The following is a 24,536-nucleotide window of genomic DNA, read 5'->3' as shown; positions in this document are numbered from 1 at the left end:
TATGACGTAGTTTTCTGCTGCTCAGCATGGCAAAAGCATGTAGGGAACACTACTTACAGGAAATAATATTGCAATATTGGTCCGGTAGAATTATGCCTTCTTAATAACCCGATGATGATAAATAAGCAACTTATTTATTACTGTGGTATAGTACGCCGAAGGCCATGACTGAACCGTCAATCAACAATCATCATGAATGTCTGAACTTTGGTTACATATTTACCAGCCTCAGTGGTGTAATGGTGAGAACATCCTCTCAATTCTGTGAGGTTGGCGGTTCAAATCCCGTCTGAAGCATATCAATGACCTTAAGAACGGTATGTACTGATTCTTTGCTCGACACTCAGCATTTAAAAAGGATACGGCGCACGCATCCATCGCACAGGTTTGATGGGTTTGATCGCACAGCTAACTTCCTCCGATGTCAAAGTTCCTTATAAGGGAACTATTATTATATTATGGAGAAGAAATGAAAAACTGAACCCTGGTGAGGCAGTCAAAAAGTTAGATGAAAAAATGCTCACACTGGTCGAAGATCCATCAAAACAGTATGATGATGCGTGAATTAACAACAACAAAAAAAACATTTCCTTACATAGAGAAATTAAATTGGATGCGTCTTGGACTATTATGAGCATCTCATTCCTATAACCTGATGAACACCCCTCATAAGTGGCAATCCTATCAATACAGGCCCTCCGACTCCGCAGCAAAAGTCTTCAATGAACATTGCCATGACAGTATAATTCACAAAAGACTTCACGAACAGTTTTGTTGTCCTGTATTTGTATACATTGGTCATATATACAACCCCAGTAGCTCACAAGCTTACTCTGCCTTAAAAGGAGGCTGTCCTGTCATGTAATGTGCCACTAACACAACTGATCAGCACAGTGCCTCAGCAGCTGCATTACTACCTGGCAAACAAAAGGTGTAACCCTTTTAAGTAAGAATGGTGTGAACGCACTTTCTTGATATTTGTGTCCCACTAATTTGCGACCATAGCTCACACACTTGTGTCTGTGTAAAACATCCATTAAATTTAACAGTATCGGAGGATTGCATAATTATGTTTGCATCTTCCTCCTTCAATGCTCGTGGAGACAAGGCATAAGATGTGGAATCGACGGCATTGTTGATTGTACCATGGTCATGAAATCTACATTGGTGCACATGAATGATGACGCGTATGTAGCGCTGGGTTGAGGGTATCGAAGCAAGATTGTGAGCAGACAGATCATGACTCAAGTGCATTGTTCACGTGCTTCACATCACGGCTGTGCGCTCCATTGAGGTAAAATGCCAAGAAGGTGTAGAACGTGTCAGGTTCAAATCCGAGCAGACCGGATGGAACCTACAGGACACACACCACTAAATTATAGGTCAAAAAAGCCACAGCAAGCAGAGGTCACAATAAAATGAACATTCACTGCAATCGCCCAATGACTCGGTGGTGTAACGGTTTGAGCATCCACTCACAGTCTCGGAGGTCGGCGGTCTGAATCCTTTAAAAATTTTTTTTATTTTAATCATATGTGCTGCTTCCTTGCTTGACGTTCAGCATTCAAAAGCTTAGCACACAGACAATCCCCAGAGGTTGGCATCCATGGGGAGGAGTTTTATGTCAAGGTTCTTACTTTAGGTAAGGGAACTATGTTTTGAGGTTTACAATTTCAATAAACTTGAATATCGCATGTTGTGAAATGAACATCATTTCGAGCAATCCTTAAAATTATATTTTAGGAATAGCCGAGACTGTACGAGAGAGAGAGAGAGAGAGAGAGAGAGAGAGAGAGAGAGAGAGAGAGAGAGAGAGAGAGAGAGAGAGAGAGAGAGAGAGAGAGAGAGAGAGAGAGAGAGAGAGAGAGAGAGAGAGAGAGAGAGAGAGAGAGAGAGAGAGAGAGAGAGAGAGAGAGAGAGAGAGAGAGAGAGAGAGAGAGAGAGAGAGAGAGAGAGAGAGAGAGAGAGAGAGAGAGAGAGAGAGAGAGAGAGAGAGAGAGAGAGAGAGAGAGAGAGAGAGAGAGAGAGAGAGAGAGAGAGAGAGAGAGAGAGACAGAGAGACAGAGACAGAGAGACAGAGACAGAGAGACAGAGAGACAGAGAGACAGAGAGACAGAGAGACAGAGAGACAGAGAGACAGAGAGACAGAGAGACAGAGAGACAGAGAGACAGAGAGACAGAGACAAAATGTTTCTAACTTGAGTTATGGTCTCCAAAATGATTTTCAAAGGACACATGTCCTTTGATCTTGGATCATTTGAACCGAAAATTAAATCAGTTCGTCATTTTATTGCAGTCCATACTTGTGCCAAGTTTGGTTGAACTCCCTTCAGTGGTTCACAAATTTTCACCGAAACAAAGATTTTCAATTAAAGCGCACATAACCATAGACCAATGACCTCTTGAAACGAAAACAGAGTCAGTTCATCTTTGTATCGCAGTCCATATTTTGTCCAAGTTTGGTTGAAATCCCTTCAGTGGTTCACAAGTATTCGTGGACACAAAATAAATGATAGCTGGTGGGTGGACAACCCAAAAACATAATGTTTCCATTCTTTGGCTGAGGCATAATCAGTCTTACTGTACACCAACAAAACCAAAACTGCCCATAGCTGGTACGCGAGCTGGAGATTATCACCGGCTATGGTCCTTCAGTCATTTCAAATGTTTTCTGTTGGATGGTTAATTTCTTCAAGCAAAGACATCATACTATGAATGCAGAGCTTTATAGACCTAAAATTAATTGGCAATCAGAAAGATCAGCAACCCCATGTGAAAATGTGGCAACGGAAACCCGCAATCGCCTGATTTATATAAATCATGTTCTAATTGGTTACCTTGGGACAGTTAACTATGAACATTTTGTCAACACACTACTCGACATTAAAAAAAAAAGAAGAGAGTGGTGCATCTGAAAAAGGAGGCTTGCACATCCAACTTGGTGCAGGAAGACGACAAAAGAAGATCAACCAGGAAGTTGCCTTTGGAACTAAGCAGTTTAAATGAAGAAAACGAACACCATGATTTAGGCGAGCCAGTAGATATGATATCAAGAATCGTATCACATCTTGTGATGTGATACGATTCTTGTTTAAATATTATACCAAAGGGGCCTACGACTTCTCGAGTTGTCGTACCCCTGAAAATGAAGTTGAACTTTCCGTGGATTCAAAACAAATTTTGGTCGTAAAATAATTACTGATCCGTCAATACAGATAGTTTTTCCACTAAATTGACATGTAATCAAAGCAGGGGTGGAGAACAATGCACGTGGATGAACAAAAAGCACATTTTTATGAAGGCCATAGCACGAGCTGGATTTCTGGAGGTACTAAAATGTTTCGACAGTTTTAACAGTAGGCATCTCTATCGTACTACTCAAGGCCACTTTCGTACTTCCAAGATCATACAACCCCGATACATGGCATCCCAATCACCTAAACTAGAGGAAAAAGAATGGTGGAAATGTTTTTGGGGTTTTTTTTTTGCCAAATCTCAGCATGATTGCGGGACACCCATAAACCTGTCCTCGATGTCTGTGGCCGACATGCCGTTGAATTGTATAGTTCAAATACATTTCATAGGTTGTGAGACGAGAACAAACCAATGTCGATCAGTTTTAGCATGTACGCAAGAATTAATGTAAATACATCGGATTTGTAATCCATGAGAGGAACATACCACCAGCTGTTTCCGCTTTATGACCGGGAGGTACTTTGAAGAGGAGAAGAGTGGGCGGGGCTCGTCAAACCAGGCGAAGTTCTTCAGTCCCGTGCAGGGAGCCAAGTCAGTGGTGTTCAACTGAAAAGCTCCAAACAAGAAAATGCGCCCATCGCTGGCAATGCTTTGGACAACCAGTGGGGTTTTGAGGTCCTGTGGTGTTTCCTGAAATAAATTGGCAACACTGCCTGCAATAACTGTACAAATTAGCAATCATGGGAAAAGTCATTGATCAAGGTTTCTTTATGGAGAGAGGGTGGGGTGAAGAAGAGAGAAAGGGGGGGGCAAGGGGGGTACAGCAAGAGTAGCAGTGGGACCATATAACAGGTTTCCAATCGGTTCAGAGGAAGTACCTGTATCTTGTTAAACAAGACTGTGCTGGGCACGGGGTATTGTTCTCATGGGAAACTGTGGGATCAACAATACACTGTAGTGTGCAATCTATTGGCCTACCTGTAATATTTTGACGTAATGACAGGTTCGAGTGGAAATAAGCTCAGATATACAAACCTGAGAATTACCAAATCATATCATCTCCTTGAACATTTCACTTTGCAAATTTGCCATGCACAATGCTTTGTGGCTGTCGTGGAGAGAGTGAATGGAAAAAATGAGCAAACGAAGGCAGCCGAATAATTTGGTGATGATGAGGATTATCCTGCAGAGTGAATTGTCCAAACATCGGTGATATCCATTAGGGTGGTCCTTATTCCTCAACTTCGGATTTTCTAAGCTCAACCCCCGGGATTCATTGGAATCGTTGAGAAAACTCTCCTGGTGAACTTTTTTTCCAATCGGACAACATATACCCCTCCCTCACCGACCTTGAAGTTTCCCCCTGAAAAAAAACATTGGTAGGGGGGCGGTGAGAAGAACGAGTAATACACATTACACAAACACACAGATCAACGTATCACATCAAAAGAGACGATTGGACATTACAGGAGCGTTTTAAAGTTCAGCACAGGTCGATACGTCGTCGTTCTAATGTCAGCCACCCCGAGAAACTGAGGCTAAACTTCAAGGTCGATGAGGGAGAGGTAAATGTTGTTGGAATTTGAAATAAAAACACCAGAAGAGTTTTCTCGACTATTCCAACGAATTCCGGCGGTTGGAGCTTAAAATAAATGAATTCGAAAATTTACCCCCGAATGAAGGACTATATATATATATATATATATATATATATATATATATATATATATATATATATATATATATATATATATATATATATATATATATATATATATATATATATATATATATATATATATTTGTTGTTACGGCTGTGGAAATTCACAATACACCATAAAGGGTCCTTAGATCAGTTATGACGATAAGTATATGTGTAGTTAGATTTCCCCACCGTTGTTTAGAGGGATTTTCCGTGTTCACCGGGCTGCGATCCTTTGAGATAGCCGTTTTTCTTTTCTCTAACATTATTTTGGACCAATCATCCCCCAACAACCAAATCGCCACCACCAACATCATTCCCAAACAACTACAACTCAAACACCACCACCTTCGCCTCTTTACCTCCACAACTCTAGCCCGCAAACATCGCTTCACCGCCATTCTCAAACGACACCCGCCAACAACCAAATCATCACCACCAACACCCTTCCCAAACCACCACAGCAAACTCCCACTACCTTCGCCTTTCTACCAAACATCGTGCCATTGGTTGTGAATGGGATCCTTTCTCCTCGAAAAATGGATCAGGAATGATTCACGCCCACTTTTCATCCATCCAATGGCTGAGCATCAGGTGGTGTAGCCCCGCCTCCGAACCCGCTGTGATCCACAAATTTGCATAGGCGCTCCTCCCCCGGCCTATATAAGCGCGAGCACGGCGCAGCTCGCAGCAGTCAAGTCGGGTCTGGAGTCTGGCAGTCAAGTCGCAGTCAAGTCCGGTCTGAAGAGTGGCAGTCTGGAGAGTCGGGAGACGGGGCAGTCAAGTCGAGGGCAGTGTGTTGGTGGCGGCAGTCAAGTCGGGTCTGGAGAGCGACAGTCAAATCTGGAGTCGGTGGAGTGGCATCTGGAGGGGTCGGAGAACAGGACGGAGCGCGAAGAGGCAGACGGCGGCAGTGTCGGTGGGGCAGAGTTGGGAGACGGAGCTCTAAGCAGACGGGAAAGGCAGACGGGGGCCAAACGACGGAGAGAGCTCACCGACCACGCCAGGCGCACGAAGCCAGGCTCATCTACGCTGACATCGTGGCTTGCCCGCCATCGCGCCACGAGGGTGCGGGTAAGACCCTTCGGTCTCATGGACCTGACGGCTCATCCAGGTTCCATGCACATTTGGTCCACGGACATGTCCGCCACCCTTTCCTTTGAGGGTGGCTTTTTCCTTTGCTTTTGTGTATGTGCATGTGTTGGCGCCGTCTTGTAAAGTAGACCTGTGTAAGTGACTGTGCATGTACATTCTCATTGCTCATATTCGGTTGTAACTCTGCCTTTGCTTGCTTTCACTGTATACGTGCCTGAATTACTGTATGGCTGTAAAATACGTGCTTGTCTGAGTGTGCAATAAATGTGCTTGTTGAACTGTTCCCAGTCTCGTTGCGTCCTTTCCCTTGTTTGAAAGTTCCATCTTGCATCACGGAAGGAATTGGTAGGAGGGGTGTAAGCACCCGGTAAATAATAACATCCGTCGGGGCTGGCGATAACACCGCTCGGTTATCACTGAAGCACGGAACGGACCACTTAAGCGGTTCGTGTCCTAGGCCGGCCAGCGGCGAGGTATGATCGCCCGGTTAACTACCCGCGCAGGTACTTGGGTAGGTCGAGTTTGGCGAACAACCCTATCCTGCGTGGGGGGCCGATTGGCACGATTGTGGTGGGGTCGAAAGACCCACCCCTGACTAGCTCCTGGCGGTACTTCCAAGGAGGGTCATGACTGAATTGTCCGTTCCGGTGGGCGACGCGGTCGCGATTCGAGTTACGTGCCCAATCGCACGCTGGGTGCACCGAAATTCGTAACAATATATACACACATATATATATATATATATATATCTTCTTCTTTCGGCTGCTCCCGTTAGGGGTCGCCACAGCGGATCATCCGTTATGATCCGCATAATGATTTGGCACAGGTTTTACGCCGGATGCCCTTCCTGACGCAACCCTGGTCGCCTCTTACGACACAGGGATATAGTACACCTATTTTAACCGAGGCATACACCGGGCCCAGTACATTGGTACTCACTTCGCCGACCTTGGAAGGATGACAGGCTGAGTCAACCTCCTGGTGTGTATTAATTCAAGCGGCCAACGGGGCTTGAACTCAGGACCTTTTGGATCCCAAGCCATTACCCTAACCACTACGCCAACACCAGGCTTATCACTGAACTTGCTACGTCTTGTAATTTTTCTACAATAAAATGTTCAAATAGTCCACTTTTTTGAAACACCCTGTAAATTATGGAATGAAAGTGCGCAGTACTCACCCCATATGTGGCATGTGCTCGAGCTAGTGCGTGTGCAAAGCTGAAAAGCAACATTTGCGCACGAAGCTGTGGCAGTTTCTTGCGGTAGCAAGGTCCCCATGGGTTCAATATGAAGAGAGTGTGAGCATATGGGCATGGATACCCAGGAGCAAAGCCTTGGGGTGAGGGGAAGTGGGAATGTGAGGAAGCAGATAATGCAAAGCTGTTTCCCACAATGCATCATCAAATCATCACACTGCACTGGCTGTAGACAAGGTTGAATGTTTTGTTTTTTTTCCGATACAGAGATCAAGGCTCAAGGAAGCTGAACGACAAAGGGGTGAGACATGCATTAATGACAAAGCAGAGGGAACAAACAGACAAAAGAGCCAAGGAATTAATATATCGAATAAGTAGGGATATCTTGACAGGGCAAGGGAGCAGAAGAGAGTAAGAAGACAAGGGAATGCATGCAAACTGGGAAATGTGATAAACAGGTGGATGTTAATAATAGTGCAGGGGACTGGAGAGTAGGGTCAGCGACAACAGAAAAGATCAGAAAAAGGAATAGGGGAACACGTGACATGGTGATGCCTCTCCATTTCAAATGAGTGGTGGGAAAAACATGGCTGGACAGACTCAGGAAGGAGGTGATTCTACATTTCAGAAAAGAGGGACAAAAAGATGACTTGGGGAGTGGAACAAGGTATGGGCTGTCAGCTTAGTGACTGCTATAGCAGGTTTCACCGCCACTGAAATAACAACATAGCTTCTCATAACCGGAAGGCATGAACAAGTGGTTCCTCTACAAAGCTGTGGATCTTCGTAATGTTGTACAAGAAAGACAATCAGGCTGTGCTGTACTCACAACTACGTCATATCTATAGCTCGTCATTGCATTAAATAGATTAATATTTGGTGTTATCTGAGAACTGCAATGTTTAATTTGTCACAACTATGATCAAATATTTGTTTTGATTCAATTGTAGAGAATCACAACAAAGTCAACGTAAAGATAAAGCAGAGCAAATCAGAGTGAACAAGTAAAAATCAGCATTACTTAGCATTTTATGTAACATAAATAGACAGACAGAAGCACACAAGGAGTAGAGATGTGACAAGGGGACTTGTCACGAGGTACCAGCGAGTAGGCATTTAAAGCTTAAACACAACAACTGGATATGTGAGAAAGTGGATTTTAAAAAAAGTGTCAGAAAAGTGGACAAACATGAAGATGGACACCAACTCCATTCCACACCTTCAATGTAGCTATTATCAATATAATTCTACATGTTGAAGGTACAATGGATTTTAAACAGTGGGGAATGAAGCTTTTAGCTGATAAGGCTATACAGTCTGACACAGCTGAGAAGATATGATGAGAACAGGGACCTGAGTGAAGGTATAAAGCTTACAGTCCACCAACCTAGTACGAGCCATTGGCGTGTTCCTCAGATTCCCATGAGAAATTTGGAAGCAACCAAAAGCTCTACCATGTGCAATCGCAGTGCCGGAAAAATAAATAAATAAATAGCTTGAGTGAAGTCGATGGTGCATCATCGCAAATCCCCATGCTTCCAACCTAAAACAAAGTTGAAAGATGGAAAAAGGTCCACCAAAAATGATGAAATATCAAAGTTCGAGTTAAAAAAGAAAATTCCGTTTTAATCCCAGTGACCCCAAGTCATGTGTTCCTCCGAGGCATAAACGGGAGTCAAAAAAAAAATCGTTATATATTTCATGCATCCCCCCCATGTTGATTGCAAACACAAAGTTTCATTTAAAAATATTTTAAAACATGCCCACAATTGCATTTTTCAGCATTTCACCTTTGGAACCCAGCGAAGAGGTCAGGTCAGGTCAGGTCAGGTCATGTCAGGTATGGGAGCATGCGCCAGAGCAGCACGTTGCTGCATCCACTTTCCGCCGGTACTCCAGGGGCCTCTATCTGGCCATCCCCCAGGCAGATGCCTGGCCCATCCCCATCTTCTTGAGATGTTGATCAACCTGTTGCAACCACAAGGTACGTGGTCGGCCCATTGGCCTCCTCCACTCACGAGGCTCCCTCGCTGAGAAAATCTGGTGAGCAGGATCAGCATCAGGAAAATGACACGTCCATACAGCCACAGCTGATGCTCAAGGACTATGCAGGTAAAAAAAATTCATTTAAGTCTCTCTCAGCAACCGCTCATTGGACACAAAGTCCGACCAGCAATAGCCAAGGATTCTCCTAAAAAGACCTCATACAAAAAGGTATTAAGTCTCCGTCTCAGATCCCTCGTCAGAGTCCAAGTCTCACATCTATAGAGCAAGACTGGAAGCACCAAGGACCTGAAGACTCGGACTTTTGTCCTGCACAGGTTCCGACAGCACCACACTCCATGATCCAGTGAATGCATCACTCCCCAGGCCCGACCCAGAAGTCTGTTGACTTCTGGCTCACAGCCAGCAGAGACATGGATATCACTGCCAAGGTAAGTGAATCTCTCCATAACCTCAACATCCTCACCACAAACAGGCACAGACAAGATAGCAGTATCCAAGATGTCATTGAAAGGCTGGATCTTAGTTTTGACCCAGGAAACCCGTAATCCCATCAGCTCCACCTCCTCAGTCAGCACCTCAAGGGCCCCCAAAAGGATATCCAGAGTCTCCGCAAAGATGACATCATCTGCAAAATCAAGGTCAGAGATCTTGACATTCCAAAAACGATGCACCGCAGCTTGACCTCTCCGACATCCTCCCCAGAATCCAGTCCATATAAGGGCTGAAAAGTGTGGGGACCAGTACTCCCTGATGAACTCCAGTAACAACTGGAAATAAGTCAGAGATGGTATCACTACATCTCACAGCACTCTCAGTACCAGAGTATCGTTCAGACATCAGATTGATCAGTTTTGGTGGCACCCCAATTCGACCAAGAATCTTCCAGACGGCATCCAGATTCACTGAATCAAACGCTTTACAGAGATCAACATCGGCTGCAAGCAGCCCCTGCCAAAACTCTCGTCTGCGTTTGGTGAGTACCCGAAGTGCAAGGATACGGTCAATCGTTGACCTCTTTTGTGTAAAGCCCGACTGCTCTGTATGTTGGTGCTCAAGTAGATGGTGGCGAACCCGATCAAGAATTATCCGAGCGAAGACCTTGCCTGGCACTGAGAGCAGCGTCACCCCTCGGTAGTTGTTGCAGTCCCAGCGATCACCCTTCGTTTTACAGAGAGGGACAACAAGGCACATCTTACAGTCAGTTGGGATGATGTCTGTATTCCAGGAAGAGCACAGAACTACATGCAACATGAGTACAGCATTTCCACCAGCCTTGAGAAGTTTAGCGTGGATGCCAGGAGATTTCAACCATTTCAACTGGTTCACCGCAGCCTGCGTTTCCACAAATGAAGATGGATCACAGTTGATTGGAGGGTCAGTAATAGGGATAGTAACACCCGACATCCAACTCAACAGCTGGTGGATCAGCCTGGTAGAGCCATTCAAACAGGCCCAGTGGCCCTTCACTTCGGACTCCTCTGTCAAGAGCCCACCACCCTCCACTCGAACTGCAGTACACCGAGGGATGGGCTTGGAGAAATGCAATGCGTGAATTCCCCTGTAAGCAGGATGAGAATCACTTACCAGGTTATGCTCTACCCCCTCACAGAATCCTCGCACATATCGGCCTCCTTGTCCACCCTCACTGAACGTACTGTTTTAGGCCTCAACTCCCTGAACAGCTCAGCTCTGCCATCAAGCCTGGCCCTGCGATTCTGGTCAATGGTATCCAGTGTCCTTTGAGACAAAATTCTTCTTCACCCCACTGTGAATTCCAGGACAATCACCAGCAACATCAACGATGATGGTTTGAAGGCACTCCACAAACTCTTCAGGATTCCCCAAAGCACCCAGACCCCCCCCTCCCCAAGTCCCCACTCAGACTTTTCGCAAACTCCTCAGTTACCCTCTCATCCTTGAGCTAGCCAACATCTAGCCTCGGCTGGGATGGTACCATTCTCCCGGATTTAAGCTGCAACTTCAGAGTTGCTACAACAAGCCTGTGGTCGGTCTTGAGGAACTGAACATTCCGGTAGACCTGTAGTTCTGGATCATCCTCCAGTGACCATCAACGAGAATAGTCAATCTCCTTTGTCACACCACCAGCATTGGAATACCAAGTCCATCGATGAGCCTGTGGGCGCTGAAACCATGAACCAGCCACCCTAAGTCCATGACTTCTTGCAAAGTCAAGGAACTTAGTGCTATTCTGGTTCATACTTCAGTTCCAGTCGATGCATTGATATCTCCCAAGACTATAAGAGTATCTCTCCTGGGGCAATCATCAACCACAGACTCAAGCGAAGCAAAGAATGCGTCCTTCACGGTGAGATCAATCACCTCAGTCGGAGCATGTACACAGACTCGGGGAACGACACACAAGGAGTGACGAATCCTTTGTCTCATTATACGCTCGCTGACCAGTGTTACCTCAATCATCATTGGAGTCAGCTTATTGGACACAGCTACAGCAACTCTTTGGACACAGCTACAGCAACTTCTTGGGCACAGTAACCATCAGTGACTCGACCAATAGTAGGTGCAGCCACCAGCCATGATCTTGCTGCAATCCAGTCCCCAAACCTCAGAGAGTGCTGCAATACTGATGTCCGTACGCTTGAGCGCAGATGATAAGAGACAGGTGATCATCCTCTCTTCGGGATAGGACATTCCAGGCACCCACCCGAAGGGACCGCCTCAGGTTAACCCAAGAAGACCGCCTTCTGGTGGACGACACCTCACCACCACCCTGACACACACTACCGCAATCCAACCCGGGAAAGTTATCCCGTGTTTTTCCTCATATCAAGGAGTGGGGGTCCCGAAAGCTTTGCCCCAATCCAGTCATCCAGTGAGCTGCCCTGTGAATGGCAGCTGCACAGGAGGTACTCACACGGAGTGGGTTTTCAGTTTTGGGTCCCACTCCACTTTCCCACTTTCAGGTAATCCCACTCCAACACAGAGAGCAGGGCCAAAAATGAAACTCCTCTTGCACCTTCGTGCCATTTCGTGATCATAATTCCCAACTTTGGTGAATTTCTACACAAGCACTTAGGAGGAGATATTGTGATGGACAGACAGACAGACGAAGTAGATTATGATATCTCCCCATTTTTTTCAAAAAAAGTCATGGGGATAACAAATCGAGAGCATCAAGGAATGTGATATAATGTTGTAGAGCATCAAAGAGTCATATTAGAAGGTCCATGGGGTCATGTTGTACAGTCATCAGGCCGTAAGAGTTGAATACACAACTCTTTTGAGAAGTAATTTAACCAAAATTATTGGCAAAAAATATGACTGAATGATAAATCACATTGAATTACGAACCCACATGAAAACAAGTACACCATACAATCATAAAATAGTTAACACATCACATCTACTTGGCCTTAAGGATCGTTTTACATCAGAAATGTCTGTTTGAGCACACATACTGGGTTGTGACCGCATTTTAAAGACAAATGTCTTCTGCAGATCAATGGTGGGTAGGACAGGCCAAAAGTTATCGTCCAGCGGTGAGTTAGCTGTCGCTTCCACGACGGGTGGTGGTGCAAGGACAGGAAGTGGTTTCGAGGAGGAGAGCAAGTAGCCAAACTGGCCACGCACTTGGAGTTTTGTCTCAGCTGCACACCAAGAGAAAGAAATGCATCATGTCCTATGCATGGTGCTCAGAAATGTTACTCGTCAGCTCAAACTAAAGAAATTTGTAAATAAATAAACTCTTAATACCAAAGATAGGCCTATGAGGAAGCACCTGAGGATGATCTGTCTGGTACTTTGGGGTCCTCTTCCCTGAGACCCTGGCTAGAACCTCTATCCATGTGCCATCATAACTGTTTCCCTCTTTCTTTCTACTCTTTGAAAATCACTGTATCGTCCATAAATGCCTCACTTACCACGATGCCATGCTGCCGAAACACGCACATCTTGTGCCGTCACTCTGTCGGGAATGAGGTCTGGTCGGCTTGTTCTACATATGTGCAGCAAACTGTGCAGCAGAACAATGCTACGGAAAATAAAGGCGTACAAGAGGTCAATGGACGAGGTTATAGAAACATATGCAGATTACGAGACAAAGCTGCCAAAACAAAAACTGGATTATGCTGCATGTCTGGCCATACTTTGCTCGATCTCGCTCCGTTTCTCCATGCAGCTGATCCCACATGCATGCGTGCTGGGTGGTAGACTCTGCACGTCTCGTTAGGGTGGGGTCCCGCAAAGCTGGGTCTGCAGCTAGTGCAGCGAGGGGCTCGGGCAGCCCAGGCTGTAGGAGAGCCTTTGCAAGCCATGCTGCCTGCCTCTCACCTGTGCATGGATCAGGAACATAATCGAGGAGGGATAAACAATACAAGTGCATACCTCAATGTGAGGCTTTAGTTCAACAGGGTGGACAAGTTGATGGTGGAGATAAATGTCAGGAGTTGAGAAATAAAAAAAGAAGAGAATTCAACGAAGAAAGAAAAATAAATGTTTGCTTATCCCCTATGACCCTAACATCAGGATGTTCCAAGCTGCCTTTTTTTTTCCTTCAAATAACCATTCAACTTCAAGTAACCATTGAGATCAACCCAGATGAAATTCTCTGACTTTATAAAGTACATTCAAATTTTGATTTAAATGCAAAGGAACACGATCACGTTTATGGTTATAACAGGTTACGTTTGCCAAATTTGAAAAGAAACGAGACAGTTTGTAGAACAGGAGAAGGGTCTTTTTTAATTCTTCCTTCTCGTTTCCCAGCACGATCTATATTTCCTACGAGCCGCGATTTTTTAAGAATCTCGATATTCCGCAATGCCCAGAGCGCGTGTCAAATTGGATTGGTCGAAATGGCGTAAAACTGTGTAATACTCTGTCCAAGCACTGCCAAACTGGAGGTTTTTGGAAGTGCCAACAAGGCCATTTATGTTCTACATTTTTCAATAAAAGTGTACAATTCAATTGAATTTGAAATAAAATATAGTAAAAGCTGTGTTATCCAGCGCTTTACAAACTGGCACATGAGGTCATTAACTTGTTTTAAAAGGTTTTAGAGGCTGTCGAAAAAAGATTTCGGAAGTTTACCGCCATTGACACAACATAATTTAAAACACTACATTAGTTATTCGTGCCTGTTGTTTGTGTCCTTTATGACATTAAAAAGGCAACCAACATCAAGTGACTGGACGGCTTCGGCCGAACCATCTGGTGACACCTGCTCAACATCAAGTGACACGACCGTGTTACAAACGAGAGTCGAATGGAGATGACTGGCGACTGATGGTGCCTCATCAGTCGCAATGTGATGGAACGCAAGGCAGCATGGTTGGGCCATGTGACTCGGTATGGTGGACTGGCAGCAGCTGTTGTGCATGATTTTCCGGAGGGATGTCGTCATTTGGTAGGTCGACCAAAGATGCGATGGGTTGATAACATCCGAGAGTGGTCAGGGTGCAATATCACTGAACTCAAAGCAGCAGCGCTGGAAACACAGATCGTGTCAAAAGCGGGGGCAGTGGTTCTGGTGGTGTATAATTTGAGGAGGTGACCACGGGCTTATGCGTATGTCGAATGATGATGTTGGAAAGATTTTCAATTTTGTTTGACTGCCAGACAGGTAGACAGGGGAAAACAAATTGCCCTGCTTCTCTGTGTGCATGCATGCTCGGGACGAGATTCCGCACAATTTGCCAAATTCAGAAGCATAGTGCTGCACAATTGCCGGTTCATGTTCCGATTCGTGTTCCACAATGTTGAAAATATAAAATTCAGTTGAAATGAAGTTGTTCCTCAATCATAGACTGACATCTGTAGACAGCCGAACAAAGTGAACCAATTGCTTAATCTTTTCGCTTCACACGCGCGGCATAAAAACAGTTTTAACATTGAAATAGTTAGTTTGTCTTCGATAATAAAAAAGGAACAAAAAAATAAAATAAAAAGGTTCCTCTTCAAGAATATTTTCCAAAAATTAATGGGGATCCAGGAATGGGTATTTTTTTTTGGAAGTAACTCAAATCACTTTCATCTCATTCCACATTCATATTTCATCTCACTCCGAATCATTCTGCATCGATGCAACAATTAGGACTTGGCATTTGATTCAATTTCCACACTGCTTTTGGAGGTCCTGGAAGACCAGAAACATGATGTTGGTCTGACAGCTGTAATCAAGGGGATGTCCGTTTGTCTCTGAGCTACAATCAGTTATTTTATGATGTTGGTGAAACCATTTTTATGTAGATATCTTTTAACAGACCTCTCCAACCCAAGAGTAAAACAATAAATTCGTGGAAAAACACGACAATGCTCAACACATAAAAATACTTGCACAAACGCACCATCCAACAGTTTGGTGCGCTGGTTAAAGATGTAGCAGGGAGTATCCCCCGGGCCTGGTTCATAATTGGGCTGGCTTTTTTGATGGGAAGGGTTGACCCAACCTTGTTCCCAGTCTGGGAAGTGCGGAGTGGCCAAACCCGGAAAATAATACATCAGGTCACCATAAGTGATGCGCTCAGCCGCTGGGATGTGTGGCATCCTTTCCCTGAAGATAAATAAAAGGTTGGAAGCAGTAACAATGCAAATGTTGCTTGCAATCACAATACTACTGGTGATGTAACCACTAAAGCAGTGCAGGACATTCGCCATCATACGCAGTGATATGTCCTGGTGGTGGTGGTGGTGGTTCTTTGTTGTCATTTGTTAGTAACCCTAAATTAGCCATATATTAGCCAATCTGTGAAAATTTTTTAAAAGAAGCTAGTTTCAACTGATTTTGGTGGGTATGGGTATGGACAACTTCCAAAAAAAAGTAAAGGGAGATAGGGATTGGGGAAACTTTTTTTATTAGAGGTCAAAGGTCATTGACTCCTGCCTAAATCACTAAAAATTATATTTCAGCAACAAAACATGATATATTAGTATATAGATGATCTTGGTGTCAAAATGCACAGAATTACAAAAGATGATGACATGAGATAATTATTGACCCTTGGGACCAAATCCTGACCTCTGAAAATGAGGTCAAAGGTCAAAAAAGCTGTTTTATCACTAAAATGTCATATTTATAAAAGAAAAATTACCATATTATATAAAAATGAGCAAAAAACAAACCGAAGAGGTCAATTTCAACTTACGTGGTGGATGTGGGGGTTATTATTTATTCCAAGAGCAGAGGGGGAGGGGGAAATTACCTTTCTTGGGATCAAATGTCATTGACCCGAGACTAAAACACTATAAATTGCATGAATGAAGTCTTTGTTTTGTCTTTGTTTCAGGAGTGATTACTGAGAAAACCTTGCTAGCCTACATGTACCTTGAGTACCCCAGTGCAGTGAGATGTCCCAAAAGTTCCCTGAGGCCTTTGGAACAATACTGTAAAATAACAAAATTACCAGGATGGATATATGTGAAATATGTAGTGAGGACTTTCAATAGACTGATTTTCATGGCAGAGAGAGATGAAGGGATCGAACACATGTTCAAATTTGAGCTGACCCCGGTCCCAACATCTCTCTTCACAATGGATCGCATGATGAGAAAACCCAAAAAGCATGAATTTGGCAAGATGCTCAAGGAAACAGCGACAAAACTTGACGTGGACATAAACAGCAAGATGCATGTTGTTGATGGAGGGTGGCTACTTCATCAGGTAAAGTGGTCCAGCGGTGCAACCATCAAGACTATAGTTGATACATATGTCAGATATGTTGACAACAAATTCAAGGATGCTACTGTAGTGTTTGATGGCTACGGGGAGGAATCATCAACGAAAGACCATGAACATATGCGGCGGATGGCTGGGAAGAAGGTTTCTCCGGACATGAGGGTCACACCGGAATTGACTATATCATGTGACAGAGAGGTTTTCCTGGCAAATGAGAAGAACAAAGGAGCCTTAATCATGATGATATCTGCAGAGATGGCAAGCCACAATATCACTGTACGCCAAGCAAAAGATGATGGTGACACGCTGATTGTTAGGTCTGCAATGGACTTGGTCGCAAGTGTTAAATCCCCAGTTGTTGTTGTCGCCCAGGACACTGATATTTTGATATTGCTCTGCTATCATAGGCCTGTCCACTGTACTAATTTGTATTTACAAGCAGATTTTGGTGGTCTTTACGACATCTCGAGCATACACATCGGAGACAAAGAAGAGTTCCTCTTCAAGTATGGCTGGTCTGGAAACGACACTGTTTCATGCATTCATGGACATACCAAATGTGCTCTCCACAAATGCAGATTTCCTGCCAATGTCATTACTGCATTCACAAGTCCCACTTCAACCGACTCCATAATTCGAACAGCTGGATTAAAAGCCATGCAGATCACATATGGCTGTGGGGATACTCCCCTAGAAAAGTCTCGCTACATGAAGTTCAAGAAGCAAGCAGCCAAGGGCAAAATCGATCCTGATCGCCTACCACCAACGGAAGATGCAGCAGCTCAACATTCCCTTCGTGTCCATCTTCAAGTTGTGGTATGGAAGCATCTTGACACCTCTATTCTTGATCCCAAAGGAAGAGGATGGGAGTTAGATTCCAACAGAAAACTCAGACCAAAAATGCTATCTGTTGGTATCGCGCCAGACAACCTTCTGAAAGTAATTTGTTGCAACTGCAAGGAAGGGGAGAGGCAATGTCAAACAATGAGATGCAGCTGCATGAAAGCTCGCATGTCGTGTGTATCTGCATGTGGAGTGTGCTGTGGGCATTGCGACAATGGAACAGATAGCATAGATGCAGAAGAAGAAATTGGTAGCGATGAAGAGGAAACAGACAGAGTATTATTACTTTATTGTTGCCGATAGATACTGTAAGTTCTAAGTTGTGAGTATTCTGCAAATTGTTGATTATAAATTCACATATACTTTACATACACAAACTATTTGACACTAATGAACTTTACACCCCCCCCCCTGCTTATTTTGACCATTAACCTCATATTTTGGTGGTGAAGAATCCATTTCATATTTAGTTTGTATTCTGGTATAATTATGTTACTGTTACCAATATGATATTTGATATGATATTTTAGTGATAAGATGTCTATTTTTGACCTTTGACCTCATTTTCGGAGGTCAGAAATTGGTTCCATGGGTCAGTAATTATTCTATGTCATCTTCTTTCGTAATCCTGTGCATTTTGACACCAAGATCATCTATATACCATATTTTGTTGCTGAAATACAATTTTATATGATTTAGGCAAAGGTCAATGACCTTTGACCTCTAATAAAAAAAGTTTCCCCAACCCCTATCCCTCCTTACTTATTTTGGTAGTTGTCCATACCCATACGTACCCAAATCAGTTGAAACTTGAGGGGGAGCACTCGGTAGAGTGCAAAACCTCCGCCGCCAATACTGCGAGGTCACTCAAGTGAACGTGATATCCTATTCATTCAATTTGACGTCAACAGTGCTCACAGAGTTATAGTTTGCAACTTTCCCTTTTACTTACTCAATTCATTTGTCATAACTAGATTCCTTGAGACAGAAATTGATTTTACGTGGGTATATCCACCTGAAGTTCCAAAATCAGCCGTAATTATAATTTTGGCATGTTTTTTGTTGGAAATCACTTATAACATGTAGAAATGTAAAAAAAAAAAAATCGAAATTTTGTTGAAAAAAATTTTGCAAATTTTTTTTTTCTCTAACATTTTTTTTGGGGTGGAGGGGGGGTTGGAAATCACTTAAAACATGTAGAAATGCAAAAAAAAAAAATTCAAATATTTTTATCAAATTGGCCGCCATAGCGGCCATATTGGATTTTGGACCAAGTCCAAAATCTGATGGCATGATCCTTGGACCATACTTAACCCCCCCCCCCCACCAAGTTTCGTCGAAATCCATCGAGGAGTTTTTTCCGTAATACTGTTCACAAACAAACAAACAAACAAACAAACACACAGAAAGGGGTGAAAACAGTAACCTCCGATCTTCGATGGCAGAGGTTAATTAGCTTCTTTTAAATTATTTCACAGATGAACCTTAAGTTAGGGATACTATGTTGGCAATACCCCCCGACAGAACAATACTCCCCCCCTACTCCTCTACTCCGATGAAAAGAGAAAACACTTGGAACACTTGCCTCTGAATTTTCCTGAACCCTGCCCCCCTCCCCACTCCCCAACTCCTATTAAAAGAGAAAACATTTGGAACACTTGCCCCTGAATTTGCCTGAACCCTCCCCCCCCCTCCCCACTCCCCAACTCCTATAAAAAGAGAAAACATTTGGAACACTTGCCCCCCAATTTACCTCTACCCCCCCTCCCCCCCCCCCACCATTGTCAATTTCATACAAATTGTCCCTGATACAAATATTGAGCAAACGTCCAACTCGAAAATATTCATGTCAAGTCATTACAAGTCTCTGACGAGTCATGAATATTTTTGTGACTGATGAGTTATCGCTGGAATTTGAAATTTGATTATGGTGCTGACTGCTCTTATATAAAGGCCATGTGTGATCTTTACTGTCCAACCAGTAAAAGTGAGCAAATACTACACCGGGCTTACCATCCGTGCTAATGACAGCACACTAACTGATGCAATGTCCTGCCTGAAAAATTCCAAACTGGCAGTTTATAGTTGCTTTGAGACATCCAACACAGATGAAACACGAGTATGCTACCACTGACATGCGAGTACCGAGTATGCTACATTTATTGCAAAGATCACATAAAAACAAGGAAATTAATCACGAAAAACCCATCAACAACATGATGAACCCTGGAGTCTTGACAACAATGTGAGGTACTGTATAACATAACTGGCCGCAAAATTATGAAGTACGATTTTCCCTGTGAGTCGCTATTAATCGTGATTTCAGTTCGTACAAACTAACAAATATAAACCAATGTCACCCGCAGGGTGACCCGTATCTTGCCAAAAGGTGACTACGTGTGACTTATTTAAGGTCACACTGAGGTGAACAGAGCTGCTATCCACCAGGAGCGACTCCTTGAGGAATATCTGCTTACGAGAGATTCCGATGAGAATCGTTCTACAGAGTAACCATGGAAAATATGCTTTTGCCTCATAACGTCACCAAATGACGTCATAATGTCTCAAGCTTGACATATCTAGAAAGCACTCATCGAGGTGTTCAATTTGAGGTACTACACGATATGGCTCCAAAAACTTGAAAATTTGACCTTGGGGTCAAATATGTTTGACCTGAGGCGCTAACCATAAAGGTCAAGGCCAATCGCCACCAAAAATTAATCAGCTGAGCGCCAGACCATGAACTATATTCCCATGAAGTTTGAAGATGATCCGATCAAAATTACTCAAAAAATAAGGGTTTCGTCGACTCCCCTGATTTGCGACAAAGTGACCTTGACCTTTGACCTTGACCTTCAAAATTTTATGCGCTGAAAGGGACCTCTATAGGCCTCTGATATACGAAGTTACAAAACTTTCCAATGATAACTGTGCTCTGCAGAGCGATTTATACGTGATTACAGACCAAAAAAAAACAAAAAAAAAACATATGAAGGTCAAGGCCAATCGCCACCAAAAACTAATTAGCTGAGCGCCAGACCATGAACTATATTCCCATGAAGTTTGAAGATGATCCGATCAAAATTACTCAAAAAATAAGGGTTTCGTCGACTCCCCTGATTTGCGCCAAAGTGACCTTGACCTTTGACCTTGACCTTCAAAATTTTGTGCACTGAAAGCGACCTCTATAGGCCTCTGATCTGCGAAGTTACAAAAATTTCCGATGATAACTGTGCTCTGCAGAATTTTTTATACGTGATTACAGACAAACAACAAAAAAAAACAAACAAACATGCAAGCTGACTAACATATCTTGCAAAACTTCGTTTTGGCAAGATAATGAACCGTAGTCCAATATTGTTATATTCTCTGCTATTTTGAACAAGTTTGAAGCTCAATATTTAATGGCATCCTTTTCCTCATGGGGGTAATGGAGGTGGAGTGGAGTCATCCATTACTGACTCCAAACGATTCCTTTACTTGCACACACACACACACACACACACACACACACACACACACACACACACACACACACACACACACACACACACACACACACACACACACACACACACACACACACACGTACGCAGCCCTTGGCACTTCTCATGCTCTGCAAGTGGTTTCCAACCTTTGTAACTGCAACAAGTCATAACAGCAGCTTATGGTCTCATAACACAGTGATCGATTTAGTATTTTCAGTTGCAGGACTAAATTAAATATTGCCGGTATCGGCTACTACCACGACAGGCTGGGTTTCTGCGGTGGGTACCCAGAGGGTCCTCTCCTATATCATCACACATTTTTGACCATAAAAACATGACTTTTAATCATGCCAACATTTTGGTACTTTTTAACCAAATTAGAATAAAATAAAAAATTGGTTACTGTAATCAAATTACCAACATGCCACCGAGTCACAATGTACATTTATCTTGCAACAATGATAGTAGTGGCCGTGGCCGTGGCCGAAGCCAGAATAATAGTTTTTAGAGCGTCTGCTCTACGTCTGTGAGGTCGTTGGTTCGAATCCCGGTCGAGTTATAGCAAAGAATATAAAATCAGCATGCGCTGGTTCACTGTTTGATGCTCAGCATTTAAAAGCATTGAACACAGACAAACAAGCATAGGTTGGAAATAATAATGCATTATTTGATGGGCCGAGACCTCCTCCTATGTCAAAGTTCCTTGTAAGAAAACAAATATTATATTATTATGAAACTGGAAGGCCACTCGATAGAGTGCATACCTCCAGCACACAATGCCTCATCCAGTAGAACATATCAGGCTCAAGAAATTTTGAAATATCGTGCTGTATATCGTTTTTGGCCGTGTGTGTGTGTGTGTGTGTGTGTGTGTGTGTGTGTGTGTGTGTGTGTGTGTGTGTGTGTGTGTGGTATGTGTGTGTGTAGGTGTATGTGTGTGTGTGTGTGTGTGTGTGTGTGTGTGTGTGTGTGTGTGTGTGTGTGGGTGTGTGTAGGTGCGTGGGTGTTGGTGTGTGTGTGTGTGTGTGTGTGTGTGTGTGGTTGTGTGTGTTAGGTGTGTGTGTGTAGGTGTGTGAGTGTGTGTAGGTGTGTGTAGGTGTGTGTGTGTAGGTGTGTGTGTAGGTGTGTGTGTGTAGGTGTGTGTGTAGGTGTGTGTGTGTGTAGGTGTGTGTTTGTAGGTGTGTGTGTGTAGGTGTGTGTGTGTAGGTGTGTGTGTGTAGGTGTGTGTGTGTAGGTGTGTGTGTGTAGGTGTGTGTGTGTAGGTGTGTGTGTGTAGGTGTGTGTGTGTAGGTGTGTGTGTGTAGGTGTGTGTGTGTGTAGGTGTGTGTGTAGGTGTGTGTGTGTAGGTGTGTGTGTGTGTGTAGGTGTGTGTGTGTGTGTAGGTGTGTGTGTGTAGGTGTGTGTGTGTAGGTGTGTGTGTAGGTGTGTAGGTGTGTGTGTAGGTGTGTGTGTAGGTGTGTGTGTGTAGGTGTGTGTGTGTAGGTGTGTGTGTGTAGGTGTGTGTGTGTGTAGGTGTGTGTGTGTAGGTGTGTGTGTGTAGGTGTGTGTGTGTGGGTGTGTGTGTGTGTGTGTGGGTGTGTGTGTGTAGGTGTGTGTGTGTAGGTGTGTGTGTAGGTGTGAGTGTGTAGTGTGTGTGTGTAGGTGTGTAGGTGTATGTGTGTAGGTGTATGTGTGTGTGTAGGTGTATGTGTGTAGGTGTATGTGTGTAGGTGTGTGTGTAGGTGTATGTGTAGTTGTGTGTGTATATGTGTGTGTATGTGTGTGTGTGTGTATATAGTATGTGTGTGTGTAGGTGTGTGTGTGTGTGTGTAGGTGTGTGTGTGTGCAGGCGTGTGTATGTGTGTGTAGGCGTGTGTGTGTGTAGGTGTATGTGTGTAGGTGTATGTGTGTAGGTGTATGTGTGTAGGTGTATGTGTGTAGGTGTATGTGTGTAGGTGTATGTGTGTAGGTGTATGTGTGTAGGTGTATGTGTGTAGGTGTATGTGTGTAGGTGTATGTGTGTAGCTGAGTGTCACTGTGTGTAGGTGTGTGTGTGTAGGTGTGTGTGTGTAGGTGTGTCTGTGTGTGTGTGTGTGTATGTGTGTGTGTGTGTGTATGTGTGTGTGTGTGTGTGTGTGTGTGTGTGTGTGTGTGTGTATGTGTGTGTGTGTGTATATAGTATGTGTGTGTGAGTGTGTGTAGGTGTGTGTGTAGGTGTGTGTGTGTGTGTGTGTGTGTGTGTGTGTGTAGGTGTGTGTAGGTGTGTGTAGGTGTGTGTAGGTGTGTGTGTGTAGGTGTATGTGTGTAGGTGTATGTGTGTATGTGTGTGTGTGTAGGTGTATGTGTGTAGGTGTATGTGTGTGTGTGTGTGTATGTGTATGTGTGTAGGTGTATGTGTGTGTGTGTATATGTGTATGTGTATGTGTGTAGGTGTATGTGTGTAGGTGTATGTGTGTGTAGGTGTATGTGTGTGTAGGTGTATGTGTGTGTAGGTGTATGCAGGTGTATGTGTGTAGGTGTATGTGTGTAGGTGTGTGTGTGTAGGTGTATGTGTGTAGGTGTATGTGTGTAGGTGTAGGTGTGTGTTATGTGTATGTGTGTAGGTGTATGTGTGTAGGTGTATGGGTGTAGGTGTAGGTGTAGGTGTAGGTGTGTGTGTGTGTGTGTGTGTGTGTGTGTGTGTGTGTGTGTGTGTGCGTGTGTGTGTATATAGTATGTGTGTGTATAGTATGTGTGTAGGTGCATGTTCGTGTAGGTGTATGTGTGTGTAGGTGTATGTGTGTGTGTGTGTGTATAGTTTGATGTTCGCAGTGTTAAGAACGAGAGGAGTGCTCGGGAATGAATTACAGGTTTTGACAATCATGATGAGGATGATGAGTTACCTGGGTGGTGGGAATTTGCGGAAAGGCGGCATTCCGTGCTTCTTCTTCACACCACGGACGTGCACGCATCTCCATAGTTTATCAGACCATCCAAGCAGAACTCCGACTCCCTGTACAGTCCTTTTTACTGGTTGTAACATATTAACAAAAGTTAAAACATAAATCCACCACAATGACTTGTTCGTCCCATTCGCAGACAAACGCACAGCCACCTCTTTCAGTCATCCACGATCGTGGGCGCAGCCATGTTGGATTTTAACAACGTCCACTCCGATTGGTTCACTTGCGGCAGCGACCGGAAGTACCGGTAGTTGTTGTTTTATCGCCTCATTAACCGATCCGTTATGGGGTTTTTTCATATCAACCGTTTCCTCCTGTGTTCACCTTTCTTATACCGAGGAGCGCTCATTGAGATGGGGCTTGGAGCATTTCCACCTAATTTATATTGAGCAGCTGCTTATCACGACAATGCAGTCTCGTGCTTGCTTGAGTGCTC

At 43.9% G+C, this 24,536-nt stretch overlaps 2 protein-coding genes across 2 annotated transcripts; one reads left to right on the top strand and one right to left on the bottom strand.

Annotated features, from left to right (window-relative positions):
- Nucleotides 1-764: 764 nt before the first annotated feature.
- MRPL37 (mitochondrial ribosomal protein L37) lies at nt 765-24,335 on the bottom strand. Its single transcript, XM_085885973.1, has 8 exons — nt 24,041-24,335; nt 15,521-15,726; nt 13,322-13,505; nt 13,097-13,206; nt 12,635-12,823; nt 7,173-7,327; nt 3,682-3,885; nt 765-1,354 (listed from the first exon to the last, which is right to left on the bottom strand). The coding sequence occupies exons 1-8, from the start codon at nt 24,178-24,180 to the stop codon at nt 1,238-1,240; spliced, it is 1,305 nt and encodes a 434-aa protein (XP_085742099.1). The 5' UTR covers nt 24,181-24,335; the 3' UTR covers nt 765-1,237.
- Nucleotides 16,354-17,994, top strand: LOC147025221 (uncharacterized). Its single transcript, XM_085886946.1, has one exon. The coding sequence runs from the start codon at nt 16,492-16,494 to the stop codon at nt 17,992-17,994; it is 1,503 nt and encodes a 500-aa protein (XP_085743072.1). The 5' UTR covers nt 16,354-16,491.
- Nucleotides 24,336-24,536: the final 201 nt, after the last annotated feature.

The sequence above is a fragment of the Eptatretus burgeri genome, chromosome 6 (assembly GCF_056783735.1).
Source record: "Eptatretus burgeri isolate ZD-2024b chromosome 6, Ebu_testis_v1, whole genome shotgun sequence".
Classification (NCBI taxonomy): Eukaryota; Metazoa; Chordata; class Myxini; order Myxiniformes; family Myxinidae; genus Eptatretus; species Eptatretus burgeri.
This window is presented reverse-complemented; position numbering and strand designations above follow the sequence as displayed.

What these genes read in the sequence shown, in the direction of transcription:
- LOC147025221 (XM_085886946.1), top strand. Translation starts at nt 16,492, where the DNA reads ATGTACCTTGAGTACCCCAGTGCAGTGAGATGTCCCAAAAGTTCCCTG.
- MRPL37 (XM_085885973.1), bottom strand. Translation starts at nt 24,180, where the DNA reads ATGTTACAACCAGTAAAAAGGACTGTACAGGGAGTCGGAGTTCTGCTT. An exon ending in ACGGAGCGAGATCGAGCAAA is followed by an intron (nt 13,207 to 13,321) that starts GTATGGCCAGAC and finishes TATTTTCCGTAG; the next exon opens with CATTGTTCTGCTGCACAGTT. An exon ending in TAAAGCGGAAACAGCTGGTG is followed by an intron (nt 1,355 to 3,681) that starts GTATGTTCCTCT and finishes TGTGTCCTGTAG; the next exon opens with GTTCCATCCGGTCTGCTCGG.